The sequence below is a fragment of the Anopheles gambiae genome, chromosome 2 (assembly GCF_943734735.2).
Source record: "Anopheles gambiae chromosome 2, idAnoGambNW_F1_1, whole genome shotgun sequence".
NCBI lineage: Eukaryota > Metazoa > Arthropoda > Insecta > Diptera > Culicidae > Anopheles > Anopheles gambiae.
This window is the reverse complement of record NC_064601.1, coordinates 101908363-101923246: the sequence shown is the minus strand read 5'-3', so window position 1 is coordinate 101923246 and position 14884 is coordinate 101908363. Positions and strand designations below refer to the sequence as shown.

At 42.5% G+C, this 14884-nt stretch overlaps 1 protein-coding gene across 1 annotated transcript; it reads right to left on the bottom strand.

Moving 5' to 3' along the window:
• Positions 1–2281: 2281 nt before the first annotated feature.
• LOC1277097 (uncharacterized) lies at positions 2282–13520 on the bottom strand. The gene is made up of 3 exons (XM_316530.6): positions 13171–13520; positions 5321–5566; positions 2282–3323 (listed from the first exon to the last, which is right to left on the bottom strand). Exons 1-3 carry the CDS (start codon positions 13204–13206, stop codon positions 2508–2510), a joined length of 1098 nt encoding a protein of 365 aa, XP_316530.5. The 5' UTR covers positions 13207–13520; the 3' UTR covers positions 2282–2507.
• Positions 13521–14884: the final 1364 nt, after the last annotated feature.

The window sequence follows — 14884 nt, the reverse complement described above, 5'->3', positions numbered from 1 at the left end:
GGTTCGTAAAACCAATAAAGCGGAAGCGGTGCGCTCAGACAAACTTGACCATACCGAATGCACTGAGCACATAAACCCACACACACACACACACACGCGGATGTTTCGCATAATGGTGAGATAGAGGAGGGGGAAAAGAAAATGAGCTCATTTTCGCATTGTTCCGATGGACAACAGGCGTTTGGGAGCTGTTTTGGGTGATGATCTTTTGTTTCCAACACCACGAAACTGTGTTCCCATGATAGACATGCAAGTGTGAAGAGGGCTGAAGGTGGCCAGTTTCAGTGATGTGTTGATGATAAGGTGAACTAGAAAAAGGGGTGACCTGGGTGTAGTGTTGGGAAAAGAGTGTCACAGAGTGGAAAGTGAACATTGTGCTGCGAGTTGTTTGAATAGCAAAAGCGCGTTTGAGGTTTGGTTCGGGAATGGTTTGAGTTCAAGTTTTGGGGCGAAGTTGATTGAGCCATGTGTTCATCTCAAAGATGTACGGTATGATCGCGATCGTACATGGAATGAGTGATATTAGAGCGTCCGATTGAGTCTAAAGCATACACACAACATAGCTTGAAAGAACTATGACCCAAGACTTATTCAATTACAGGTATGATAATCAAAGGGTAATTTTGACATCGTTTCGGTCTAATTTTGAGACAATCTAACAAAGCTTTCAGTGTATTCTTCAAGGCTTGAAGTCCAAGAGATCAACATAAAACGCAGTTTTTTGGGGCAAGAATTATCAGCAATTTGAGGAACTGATGATTCAGCAATGAAACAAGATGCTTTCCAGATATAGTAGAGGAGTTCCATTTCTTTGGAAGATCATAATTATAGGTAAACTATATCTGGAGCGGAATTCCGAGACACTTAATTCAAGAGTTTGGTATCTGCTTTGAACTCAACAAGCGTGGAAACAAGCAATATATAAGCGTATTACGTCCGACGATCCTGTTTGGTTAAATATGTTGAAGAATCTGTGACATCTTTACACATGTCTCACACTGAAGCTGAAGGCATCCATTCGGTGCTAGAGTGCCAAGCAAAGTTCGTCAAGTGCACCTGCATGACTTGTCCAATAAAAACAAGGAACACCATCATGCAGCGCGCTATATTAAATGAATGGAAGTACTTTATGAACTCCGCTAATTAATTATACTATTAGTATATAATTTATACGAAAATTTCTATTCCCAGATTTGGCCATATCACTTAAATCTTTTGCCAATTCAGCTCTATGATTATGTCAAACATATACTAATTAACACCTTTATCAAAACAACACAAAGCATGGATCATTATCGCTGTTTGTGTATCTTCCTAAACGTAAAACCTATTCCTTTACTTTGTCTTTCTGTGTGATATCTCGGACCTTCATTCATTGCCCTACTATTCCTTCACAACATCATCACTAATCCGATACCTCCTAGCGAATCTAGCATCTGGTCTATCAAGATAAGAATTAATCTACCCATAAATCAATTGACACCTTAAGCTCCCAGCGTCAGGTACCGCTGTCGTACAACGCTGCAATAAACTATAACGACGGTAAACCGTGTCAACCTTTCGCATTTACCGAAACATGATCACTCGAGCACGATGCTCAGGTTTGATGTAGTTTGACGATCATCCATAACTCAAGTTTGCCTTATTAATTGCTCCTCTAGCCCCAACCGCTGGAAAGATCAGTTTTAGGACCCGAGGCGCACTCTTCACCGTCTTTGCCGTTTCCCCCTTTTTGCTTCCTGCGTACGATCGGGAATGCTGAAAGAAGAATCAAACCTGTTTCGGATTCTTGATTAAGTTTCATCCAGTTTTGTTTAGCGTCATCCGTAGCCGCAAGCGCTGGTATTTAGCTCGCGCTGTTATCCATTAATAATGCTACCGTTCTGAATTCCCCATGTCTTGTTGTCTTGGGTGGCGAGATGAATGAGATTCAGTTTTCAATTTTGCTACTAATGAGTGTGTTGCATCGTTCGCATTTAGCGATCCCCCCTTGACGCCAGAAAGATGCTCCGGGAGGTAATAACATGTTATTAGAAAGAGTGGGGATTATTTTCGTAAATGTTAGACTCTGCACAACCGAAAAACCAATGATTGGGTTCATTCTGTCTAACAGGCTTATCTTTCATGTTTCTCATTTTCAAATTCTTTAAATGTCATCGCGTCTAAACTGCTTTGTGTAGATTCTGCAACAGGAAACCGGGTCATGGGGCGGAAAAAGAAACAAAACCAAGCAAGAATTGAGTATCCTTGAGATAACAAAATACCACCGAACAGATTGTGCTATTTTTCATTCGTTCAGATTGTTTTATTTTTGCGCTTGTGTTTGACAATTCGATTGATTGACGCGGACCGATACACATTTCTGCACACATTGCTGCTGCTGCTGCAGATTGTCTGGATTTCGTTCAGAGATCTCTTTCACTTCTCTCATTTTGTCTTCCTGTTTGCTGTCGTTGATCGATAGATTTTCCTCGCAACCGGTTGTTGATGCACTCCTTCCCAAAACATTAGTTACGCTCCGACTGCAGTCTCTGTTTCGGTGAAACCTGAGCATCATGTACCGCATCGACCAGCGTTTCGCCGCTCAGCACAGCCTTCAGCGATACTCGATCATCGACCGGGACCGCTTTCGGGACGTTCGTTTCTTTCGTTTCCACCACAACCGATTCCTGCGGGATCTCGTCCAGTCCGACACGGGCAGCCTTCTTCGCGGCGCTTTCCGCCACAAGCTGGACGGGATAGTCGAAGCTGTAGAAGAACCCTTTCGGATCGGCCGATACCGCTTCGTCCGGTTGGTCGTCCTGCTCGTTTTCACGCTTCTTCACACTGCGCACAGCCTCCACGACGACTCCCTCGTCTTGCTGTCCGCCGGAGGAGACACTGGGTGAGATGTGATCCGTGTAGGGGAGACTCGGGTACCGAATGAGGCTCTGGTGTTGGTTCGATACGGCTGCCAGGATTTCGTCCTGCTCGGGCTCTTCCTCCACTGTGTTCGCTTGCACCGCACGGTACGGTTCGTCGGAGCCGCCGGACGTTACGTCCGGGTTGGCACGGGCCAGGTTTGCCGCTTCCTCCCAGGCCTTCAGGTGGGCAAGGCGGGCCTCACGCACCTCCGGTGTGTCCGTGACGGGCTGCAGGCGTACCTCCGGTCGGTTGTCGATCTGGTGAAAGCCGAGCCCATCGGACCAGTACTGCACGATCACGTCCTCGCCGAGCGGGTTAACGTACTGGTATGAGCCGCGCACTTCCCCGTTCGCGTTGCGTGCTTCCAGCCGGGCCTGATTGTGGTCACTGTAGCCGAACATTGCTCTACCGAGCCCATCCTAAACTCGAAAATGAAAAGATAATGGGAAAGAGAATAACATTTGGTGATGAAATGATTGTTCCTAGTTTGTACAGTGTTTCGTAGTGAGCTTAATGTTTAGCTATCAAATCATTTAAAAAAATATTAAAAATTTATTAAATTTCATTTCAATTGTATGAGTTCTAAAACAATACAGGTAGATATCCCGTTCAAAAGAAGCTTTAAAGCACATGACAAAGCAAAACACTAACACTAACTAGATTATTGTATTGAATGGTTGAGCTAATTTCTAGACATTGGGGCCCTTCACGATTCTAGTTTTTTGTATGGAATTTGACAGTTGGAGGCTGAAATCATGTAAACACTCCATACAAAACCACACACAAAACTAGCCTGCAATTTTCAGTCTAGATTATTCTAGCTTCAAAACTAAAATCAGATACGAGTAGCTCCTCGGCAAAACAAGGTGGTGTTTACATGTATCCCAAGGTGCATTAAAGAGATCTGGTGATGTAATCCACAATCAAAGTGTATGTAGTCCAGGTGGTCTCATAGCATATTTTTTATAATCAAATTTGAACGTTACTTTTTGAGAGGACGGGTGAAAACTTTTGTTAAAACAAGCTTTCTTACAGGGTTTTCCAATTGAGTATAGACTAGCAGCATACTTGTTTTGAATAGTCGCAATAGATTCTTGACTAGCATCCTCTATTTTTGATTACGAGCAGTGGATTATTGACTAGGAGCAATTGATTTCAGCAGACCGGTTGCTGGCGCGGAGTGTCCAGATTGTTTTTAGAGGTTATCGGTAGGAAATCTAAAGCAAATTCGGTAATTTTCATTAAAAACAACTTTTTATTCACTCATAAATTTTATTAAATTCCAATTTTATGATTGAACGGTCAATACTTAGAAAAATATTTGATTTTTGGTTAGAAAAACTGAGTTTTAGTGTGTTCAATTGTAAACCGATATTAGATCGAAAATCGATAGAACTACATCTGGTCACTCTGAAAAACTTGCTTAATCTAGCTTTTGGTTAGGTTATGCCTGTGGGTTAACTACTGCATATTTCAATTCAGCCGTTAAGTGCTTTTGTGTTGTATTGTGCATTAATAAAATCAAAACAATAGCACCAAAAACCTATCAGATAAAATATATCTTATTTTGTGGATGATATATAGCAGTTAAACAATCGCTTTTAGCTAATGAGCGGATGATATTAAATATTATCCACAGATTATTATTCAAGTCGATCTGTCACACCGGGTATTATAAACACGACGCTCTTAGGCTGTCATGCAGGGACCTGCTGAAATCAATTGCTCCTAGTCAATAATCCACTGCTCGTAATCAAAAATAGAGGATGCTAGTCAAGAATCGATTGCGACTATTCAAAAAAAGTATGCGGCTAGTCTAAACTCAATTGGAAAACCCTACTCCTATAAAGGATACTCCTATTAAAGGAACAAACATAGTAAATAGTCGAGATTCACACTTAATTGATCATTCTGTAAATAGTGTTTTAATGTACGCATACATTAACGGTGACTATTAATTATTGAATTAAAAGCAACACTACACAGTCCAAATTATGCACTGCACAACACAGCCTTGAATGTACAGTTAAATGCCTTGCCGAATCGATTGTAGCTACGCTTTACCATTGAACCACCGTAGCCATAAACACGTTATCATGTGCAAAATAAAACCATAAAACCGACCAGCGGACATCAAGGATTTACTGAGCGCTAACGTCCTTGTGGGCAGTAAGCCAAACGGATGCTTGGTTTTGTGCAAAACAAGTAAAACCAACGCGCAGTTTAGCTGTCCTGTGTCCACCAGCCCATAACGTGAAGGCTGGCTTCAACAAAAAAAGAGCGGTCTGCCGGACGATGGCCGGCAAATAAATCTTCCTCTCTCAATTGTGTGCCAGCCTCTTGCATAATTTGCCATGTGTAAATTAATTCCGTACCAACACAATGTCCATTGGAAGAAAATTGCAGCCTAGCCTACCTGCCCGTGGAACTGCTTCGCCTCGTACTCTTCCTCCACGTAGTCCTCCGGATTGTCGATCAGCCGGCCGTTGTAGTAGAAGGTGGCTGGATCCGCCGGAACGTTGCGCGTGTAGCCGAGCGGATGTTCGCCCAGCTTTGCCGCATACCGCAGGTCCAAGCTTTGCTGCGTGATGTACTTTTGCGCCTCCTCCGGGCTGATGTTGACGAGCTGGATGCGTCTGGCAAGGAGCAGCGGTGTTACCAGCTGAAAGATTGGAGACAAAAGCAAGAGAAAGAAAAAAAAAACAAACGTTCATGTCACATTATTTGTGATTCAATTACTCTCTCTCTCTCTCTTTCTCTTTCCTCGTCGCCGGGGACTGGAACAATGCTCCGATTAGCATGGAATGGATTTGAAATCTGCGCCTCGAGCGGAAAAAGTGTATGTGTGTGTGATAAAGCGACAGTTTTCGTTTGACGGAATGTCGTAAACATAAAAATATAATGCCCGCATTGACGGGAATAGCAAATTTGAAACAATAATATTCCTTTCTTCCAGTCCAATCTCGAACAGTAACCCCCCCCCCCAGGGGGAGAGTTTCTTCTTCGCTTGGTTATCGTCGACGGTTCCCGATGCTTTTTTTTGTCCTCGATCCTGTCTGGCGACATTATTCTTGCGCTCCAGAACCCAAGACCACACTTTTGACACGTTGCCAATAACAGCCGGGGAGAGCCTGAAGAGAAGAAGGCAAACCCGGTGGTGCGAAAATAAAATAAACCAAGCGACGAACCGAAAGATATATGCTGCAGCTTATAGAGACGCGCAGCAACAGTGGCCGTGTAATGCGTTTGGCACGAACAGGGCGGATTTGGACGACGCGCTTGTAGACGCGATTGTGTGCGATAGTTTTATGTGCCTTTCTTGCTTTCTTTCTTGCCCCTCCGAGCAGTCCGCCGCTGCTTTTCACTGCCAGAGTGCCCTCGAAAAGCTCGGAAGATGGTAATCGCGCACACACAAAAAAACCGAGGCGAGCAATTCCGGTCGTTGTGGCATTGAAATTATATATCGTTCCGCATTGTAAACGGATGGTGGTGAAGTTTGGTTTCTCGTAGTTTTGTTTTTTTATTGTTGAAGCTTGCTCGAATGACAGAACTGTTGGAATTGGTTCAAGCATAATGCATAATCATATCTTGCTGGTCATATCGCTGTAAATTGTTACACAGGCGAATGGCGAATGATCGATGCAACTGGCGGCATCACTGGTGCTGCAAGCGGAGTTGACCAGTTGCAGTCACAAATGTAAATTAAGTTACATTCGAACAAAGTACCAAAGAAGTGTTATGATGTAATTTTATACTGCATTTCAATCGATGCGAATAATGCGTATTTGAATTATATGATTCGTTGGTGGCATAAAAAGATGAAGAGTTTGTTTTTTCTTGGCTTCACAGTCTCCGAAAGCAATTTCGAAAATACGGTAGCCATATGTCTCTGTCAAACTATGAGGTTATTGATATTTGTCGTTGAGTGGGATTGCAATATTTAAACACAATTTAGAAGTTGTATGCTTCTCAGCTACTAATTTAAACGTTATGTTGATAAGAGTAATAAAATTAGTATTTTAAATACCTTAACTTTACTTTTATGATCTTTGACTTTATCTTTAATGAGAAAAATATGTTTACTCGCTAATTTACTTTTTTTTACAATAACAAGAGCATTCTGAAAAGTGCTGTAAAATGTCACTGTCAATGTCATAAAAAAATCCGACTGAAACAAAATCCATACCACCGTCACGTACTCAATTGAGATAATCAGATGTGATACTCAGAACGGTTGGTGTGACCAATACATGCTCATGACATGTTTGCGACCACCGCTTGGTCAGTCACTATATCACGACTTTTTTTTTTGCTGTGATCAGTTTTGCAAAATGTCACTGACATAGTCATACCAAATTCCGGCTGAAACAAAATCATGTCAGCGTCACGAGCTCTACTGTGATGATCAGAGGCGAGCCTCAAACAGTTGGTGCGACCATCACATGCTTGGTGACATTGTGTGCAACCAACTCTTGGTCAGTCACTTGATTGACTGACGCAACAGGTCACTGTTTGACCCGACAGATAATCAAAACAGATAAAGGGAGAAAGCATGCTCATTTTGTTGTTAGAGCTCACGCGCCAAGTATATTCCAAGAATGTCGTGATTATCGCCGACAAAAATGTCGTGACCAAGTGAGTGACCAAGAGTTGGGTGCTAATCAAAATGTCACCAAGCATGTGATTGATACTCCAACTGTTTGAGTATAGTCACTGATCATCTCAGTTGTGTACGTGATCTGATTTGAGCTTCGCTTCAGTCATGAGTGTAGATGATTGAAACAGTGGCATTTGGCAGCACTGTTCACAGGCAGAAAAAAATCATGATTATGCTTGCGCCGGCATTAAGCTAAGCTTGTCTGTCAGAGTATCGCGTTGAACTCAAGAATTCACATGTCGTGTTCAGCATGTCATGACGTACTTTTATTGATTATAAGCAATGAGCATCAAGCTACCATGGATATGTTCATTGTTTTCGTTGGTGAAAATCTCTTGATACTCATGACATTTTGCAGCACTGATTCTGACGGATGAAAATAAATATAATTTCATCAAGACATCTTTTTAAGGAGCAGCTCGTCATTGTCAAATGCGTTTTATTTTAATTATTAGAGTTTGTTTCTTATTTTCTACCTTCCTGTGGGTTTTTTTTTAATTTGGGTTGGAAACTTTTTCCATTTTTCCTTCCAACTTCTAGAGTATTCTTAAGTGTAATTGGTTATTTGCTATTATTTGCACTATTTTTCTATTCTATTTTTCGTTTTATATACGAGTTGAAGGGTTAAGCTAAACATTTGTTATACGTAATTCAATTCTTCATGTCCTCTATGTCCATTTTAACATCCCTTTTCAGCATTTATCCACTCAATTGATCAAAGATCATAGAAACAACGATAACATTAACGAATCAATAACACATCAGTTTCTAGAAGAACATTTAAAACGATTTTAAGGAAAATCCACTTTTCTACTTAAAACCTTCCATTGTTTACCATCAAAACCGACTACTGTGTAGTGTAACAGTTTTCACTCTTTCACCATTTCACTCCGCTTAAACCGCATACCGGTGCCGAAACGTGCAAAAATGCGCTATGGCACCACTCACCGAATCGCTACGACAAAAAACGCAAATTCTGCTCTCCAAGCTGCCAACAGGAGAAAGATTTATTCGGCAAAACTGAAAGAAAAGGGTGTGAAAACAATTGCAACCACCAACCATGCCGTGCACTGGCTGTTAGCATAGGTTGTGTACCGACTGACCCACTATTGCGCCCCGGACAGGTGCGGTCTCTAAACGAGGTCCACCCGCTGCACCAAAAAGAAAGGGAGTGGAGCTAGCTGAACAGCACTTTGTATTCACCTTGACAGTGAAAGGGACGCGCAGAAAGGTGAACCGATCCCGATCCGGTGGATGTGGTACTGCGGGTGACACGTGCGCGACCCACAGCGTGACAAAATTGCATAATGAAGTGGTTGTTGTTTTTCGAACCGGGCGCGAGTGTGTAAATATAAATCCGAAATATGGAACCAATGGGCGTGTTTTTTTGCCCTCTCTCCAAAAACCCGTCCCTAAGTGGGATTTAGCAACAGCAACAACGGGAATCAATAAACCAAAACCCTCTCCAGAACGGGTGTGCGTCACCGAGAGAGCTTGTTCATCATCGGGCAGACGAAACAAATGGCATGCCGGGCAGATTAAGGTCAAGCCGGGATGGGTTTTGGGGGCTTCACGCGGCAAATTGCTTTATTTTATGGAAATGGGAAATGTTGTCGATTAACCGCCAAAAGGATCAGGACCGGTCCAATGGCATTAGCGTGCGTTACTGAGAGACTGGGGGAGATGAGAAAGAGGGACAGCGAGCCGAACAACATTCATCAAAACCCGATAAGCGTCATTGAACTTGGTTTTAGCGAAATATTCAAATCATCATCGAAATATAGACATCCTCTCATTCCTTTTTTTCTCCTTCTCGGCGGATATTGAAGTGAATGAATATTTCATCAGTCAAAATTGCTTTTTATCTTATCCAGTAATTGTTCCAATGAAAGCGATGACCCAGCAGACTTGCGTAAAAAAGCAGCTATTTGTTTTTTTTTATTCGATTCACCTCTCAACAGAGTGGGTGAAAAGTAATGCAACCGTCGTTCGGGCTTATTGTGATTGATTACGGTGCTGCGGGCCCTAGACCATCTTGCTTCTAATCGCCTTGTGCCGTGATTGAAATGTAGATTGTTGTTTAAGGTTGAATTCTGGGAGAGACATGTCAGCTCTCCAGCTAGACAGAGCTGACAGCTCCAAAAGCACCGTTGACTTTCCGAGAACTTAATTCGAATGTCAGCAAGGCACCAAACACCTTCCAAGCACTCTGGCAACGATCAGGTGCGGCGATTTGCTCGAGATGAATCACCGACATTGTCTCCTGCAAACCCTTATAATGGGCTTATAAATATTTCATGCGATTCTGGCTACTTTTGGCAATACCAATTCGGGACAGGGTTTTCCCCCCACAGTTTACGTCTTAAGTTGGATGGTACCATTCGGTGAGTAACTGATATTTTGGATTATTGCCCTCTTCCGGTTCGTCACTGGTATACTGGTTTCTTAAAACGATCTAGTCACGATCCCATTTGGAGGAAGATTACGCATCGCGGGATTTCTTCGACATATCCAACATGGCATGGTCGGACAGATCCTAAACGGAGCAGTCGGCAGTACCATTATCGCTCGATTGTCGTCATTAGCCCGGTACAGGGACCATGGCCTTGATTTATGTTTTATGTGTTTGTGTGTGCGTGTGTTTGTCTATGACTCCATAATGTCATTTTTCTTGGAAGAAGCAAGCCCGGGAAGAAGCGAACCCCAAAATCGTATCATACTAAGCTGAGCAGATAAACAAGCTGTGTCCCCAACGATACATGATTCTTTAGGTAAATAGATACAAGTGGAACGGTTGGAACAACAGTTTGCTGCTGCTCTATACTGCCCGCGGCGTTGGTCCTCAAAAATCGGACAAACACTTGACGTTTGATTGTTAAATGTTTACCCTCCAGGGGTTTGTGGGTTGGCAGTAAACATCGAAAGATCATCGATGAGTGTTGTCAGTCGAGCGATTAATTTCGTCATCGATTTTTCGGTGACGACTACGGCCCCACCGGCCGTGGCGTCTGTTAATAACTATTAGACCTAGAATTTATATCCGTTTCAGGATCGAATTCTAGCCAGTGGAGCAGCGGGTGGAGATGTTTCAGTGTCCACGAGAATGAATGGGTTTGGTTGTTGTTGGTTGGACAACTCGATTAAATACAATCGTCCCATAAAGCTGATAGGCGTGCGTGTGCGTCCAAAGAAGGCCATCAAAGCCGGTAAGTTTTGCATAAATTAGTGCAGCTGACCGTTTGCCCACACATTGGATAGGTCACTGAACTGTTCTGCTTGTGTTTATGCGCGTGTGTTGCGAGAGAAAAGTTCACTTCCAGAGCTTCGCAACAGGTTCTGGAACCGTATCAGGACGACTGCTGACGATTCCAGGCGTAGCATCTTCTCCTACGGGAACGGGTTTCCATTGCGCGATAACCTTGAACCAACCGCACGCCGTGTATTAACACCCATTTTCGTCCTCTTACATTAGCATTTGGCGTTGCTTAGAATGTGGTAAGAGAGTCCCGTCCGGGAACCTGTTCCGCCACGCTAAATACCGCCGTTTTGGGTGGAGTGAACTAACTGTTCCCGTGGTGTGACATTTAGAGTCAAGTTTTTGGAAAGGAGCCGACGGTATTGGTATGCAGTTTGGAAAGTATTTACAAGCGAGAAAAGAATCGCCCAAAAATAACAAACACACATACAAACACATATCATTTCATCGATTAGTGAAGTTGCCAGTTGATACTGTGGAGGAACGCTGCCGATGTTTGGGACCGTTTGGTCGTACGTTCAGGAACTGGGGTCTATTTTTGGACACTTTTTTTTGTCGTAACATGCCGTTAACGGTCGAAACAACGCCTTAAAGCGACGGGAGGATTATCGGAGCATGTGTGTATCACGCACCCGCATCCAATCCACGACTGTCTTTAGCTAAAAGGTTAACGACATTACCCCGGGCTGCGATTGTAAACGTGATAGTGGGAGAGCAATCTGCCGAGATATTCCAGTGCTAATTCCGATACTTTATGGCTGTGCAGGGAAGGAAATCAAAGACTGAAGTAAAAGACAGTTTGTAACAAAAACAACAACGGATGCAACATTCAAAAGATGCATTGTGCACTGTGCGTTTTGTGGCATTTGGGAGGAACGGATTGAAGAGTGTGGCACCGTTGACATTTCAAAACGTTAGAAAGGATGTTCTTCGTATGCTGGATTGTTTGTTAAAGACTTAAAATTTAAGATAGTTTGTTGTCGTTTTCGATAATATACAGTTTTAAGGCGGTTTCTCCTATTAGATGCTATTCTTATACTTCCTAATATTACAAAAATCTAGAAGCTTATAAATCGGACATATGTTTTTAATCAAGTTCAGAGGATTAGAAGATGAAACCATACTGATTATCAGACTTAGCTACGGAATTAATCAATTTTGCGGTAATTTAAAAAAAACCTACGAACTAGAATTTTGTAAAAATTTATCTAGAATATTTAGTTATGATTGTGAATGCCTTAGAGATCATATTTATCCGTTATTTATAATTGTATTATCAACATTATTTCTACGTTAGTATATATTTTCCAATAAATTTATATCAATTTATCTTAGTGTTAAAATTTCAAATTCTATTTCGTAATTTCATCATTTCAATCACCTTTGTCAAGTATAAAAATATTTCGATATTTTAATATTTTTTTATAAATGATAGTTTCGCATAAGTTAGTCGTAAAACAGTTTTGAAAAATTAATATTATTCTCTCCAAATTCTATTTTTTTTAATATAATGTTCAAATTATGTTATGTCACTGTAAATAAAAACACAATTTGCCTACAATAGATCTTTCTGAAATCGTATAGTCTATTTCAACGAGTATAACAATTTTCAGGAATATTGGACATTAAAGTCTTGCTAACTATTTTTTTCATGTTTTATGATTGGATTTGAGGTACTTTCTACATAGCATATTTAACATCTAAAGTATACAACCTTCATGTATACTGTACAAATATGTATCTTGCTTTGAAAATCACTCTTTCAAACAATTCAAATATTCAAATAAATATTACAAATTAATCAACATCATATATCACTTTTATAAAATACACTATCGTTAATACATTCTCGTCGACTACTTTTGTACACTCACACTATTTCTAAAGTATTCCCATCGTACTCCAATTCATCTTCCCTTTCAACACTTCATCGAGGGATGGTATGGTGCAATCGCAATGGAAGCTACTCTACTCTACCACCAAAATCACTCCCAGACTTGGCGCCGACCAACTTTTGGGGAAGCGTAAAATTCGTGTCCAGAATTTATATTTCCACTTTTCGGCCAGTCCCAATCAAGGCAACACGCAGCAAACGGCCAAGAGTGAGCGAGTGACAGAGAGCGACCAAAAAACTCACTCACGATTTTAATTCCTGGAGTCAAGGCCACTGAGCCATTTACTACAGCCCCTCTCACTGTTTCCCAACCATTACTTCCTCTTCCTTCTGCATCTCTTTCGCTTATCACACAGTTTTCCGCAAGTAAGGAAGAAACCCCCCATTATCGTTCTAGTTTCCCACTGTAAATTAGGAGCATTTTCACGCATGCAGGGGGAAAAAAGGTGACCGACGTACCGAGAGAATGGTTAGAACTTGTATCAATTTCTCCATGGCTGTTGTCACACGGAAGACGCACAAACGCACAAGGCACACGCCGGAGCTTTTACGTTAATTAACTTCTCGTCCACACGGATAAGTGGGTAAGGGCTTATCAGTATCACCGTCAGCTTCAAGGTGTTTCTGTTTTTGTTTCTTTTCCAATCAATCAAGAACACTAATTTAGTAGCACACAGTACCGCGTGCACGATTACACAAACGCATAAATCTCGCACTACGACGACGTGGGGTAACCCGCCCGCCTATCCGAAATCGAAATCGAAGCTTTCGTTCCCGCGACCACGAAAACAATAACCGCCGAGCGACGCGTGTGACAGCCTTTTTATATGGCCATCATCATTCCTTGCGTGTTACCGCGCCCGGCCCAGCCCGGGCCCGGGTGCGTCTTGTGGGGCGCTGTTCGATCGCTACGAGGTGGTTTCGCATTCTTATCCCCAATTTGCACGCGTTCCGGAGCAGTGGAAGATATCGAAAGGGTGGAAGTCGAGGTGGAAGAGTGCAAGCATACACACAGACAAACGAATGGAGCGAAGAGCGAAAGAAGAACGCCAAGAACCTGGGCTTCCACGCACCTCGATCCTCCACCGGTCCGAACCGATGTGGATGGGAAGATAGAGCTTATGTGTTTGTTCTTGTGCTGTGTTTTCCATTCTGCGGTTCTTCTTGTCCACTTAGAAGACGCGGTGTATCCGTGCGAGAGCATCGTTCCCTTTCCTTGGACGTAACCTTTTCGCTTTTTGGAGCAGAAGATAAGCCCCAGCCGAAGAGTGGCAGTTAGCAGCAGCAGCAGCAGCGCTTGCTACCCTCACTGATTGCCGTCCTGAAATGTGTGTATTTGCACGAGCAACACAATAACTTGTTAGAGGCAGTCATACCGGGAGGGACATTCTGGAGCAGTATTGAACTCAAGTAAATGTCCAACAGCTGTTGTCCCGTCTATACACCGTCCTCGATCTGAGCCTAGAAGAAGGTACACCTTCGTTTGCTTAAAGCTTCAGTCACAACAATTAAAGAAACACAGTGGTCACCATTAAGGAAGCGAAGGAACGCTACAGTCCAGGAAATAATTGCTACATGCAAGAAGTAAATTGGCTCCGGTAGGGCTCACATCTGATGATAAGAGGCGAATTGAACAGGGCTAGTTGTCATTGCATGTTTTGCACGGTAGGGAAGATATCGGTGCCGCTACCTAGTTGTATCGATACAAGAAGGATTTATTGAAGGCGGTGATAGCCTTTTAATGCCCATGGTAAGCAAAACAGGAAACATGTGTAGAAAAGGGGTCCAATTAATAGAAATACATTGCTTTACGTTGTTTGACACTTCCTTTTACACCGATAGCTACGAACAGTCGGAACGGTATGATAATTTTCTTGCGGTCCTGCTGGCTCTCCCAACGAATGGTCGAAAGCGTTTTAACCTATTGACCGAATGAAATGTAAAATCTCCTTCACGAACAGCTGCCCACACCTTTAGAAGATTAAGAATTCCAATAAAACCCCCAACCATTCTACATCCCACACAGTCTCACAGCAGTGGCGCAGAAATGAGGTCATTCAAACGGGCAACAAATGAGCGGATTAGAACAGAACCAACCATTTTCTTCTGTTGCTCGATGGCTGAAATTACAAAGCTGCACGATACAAGGACGCCTAAAGGATGCAAGACTGTT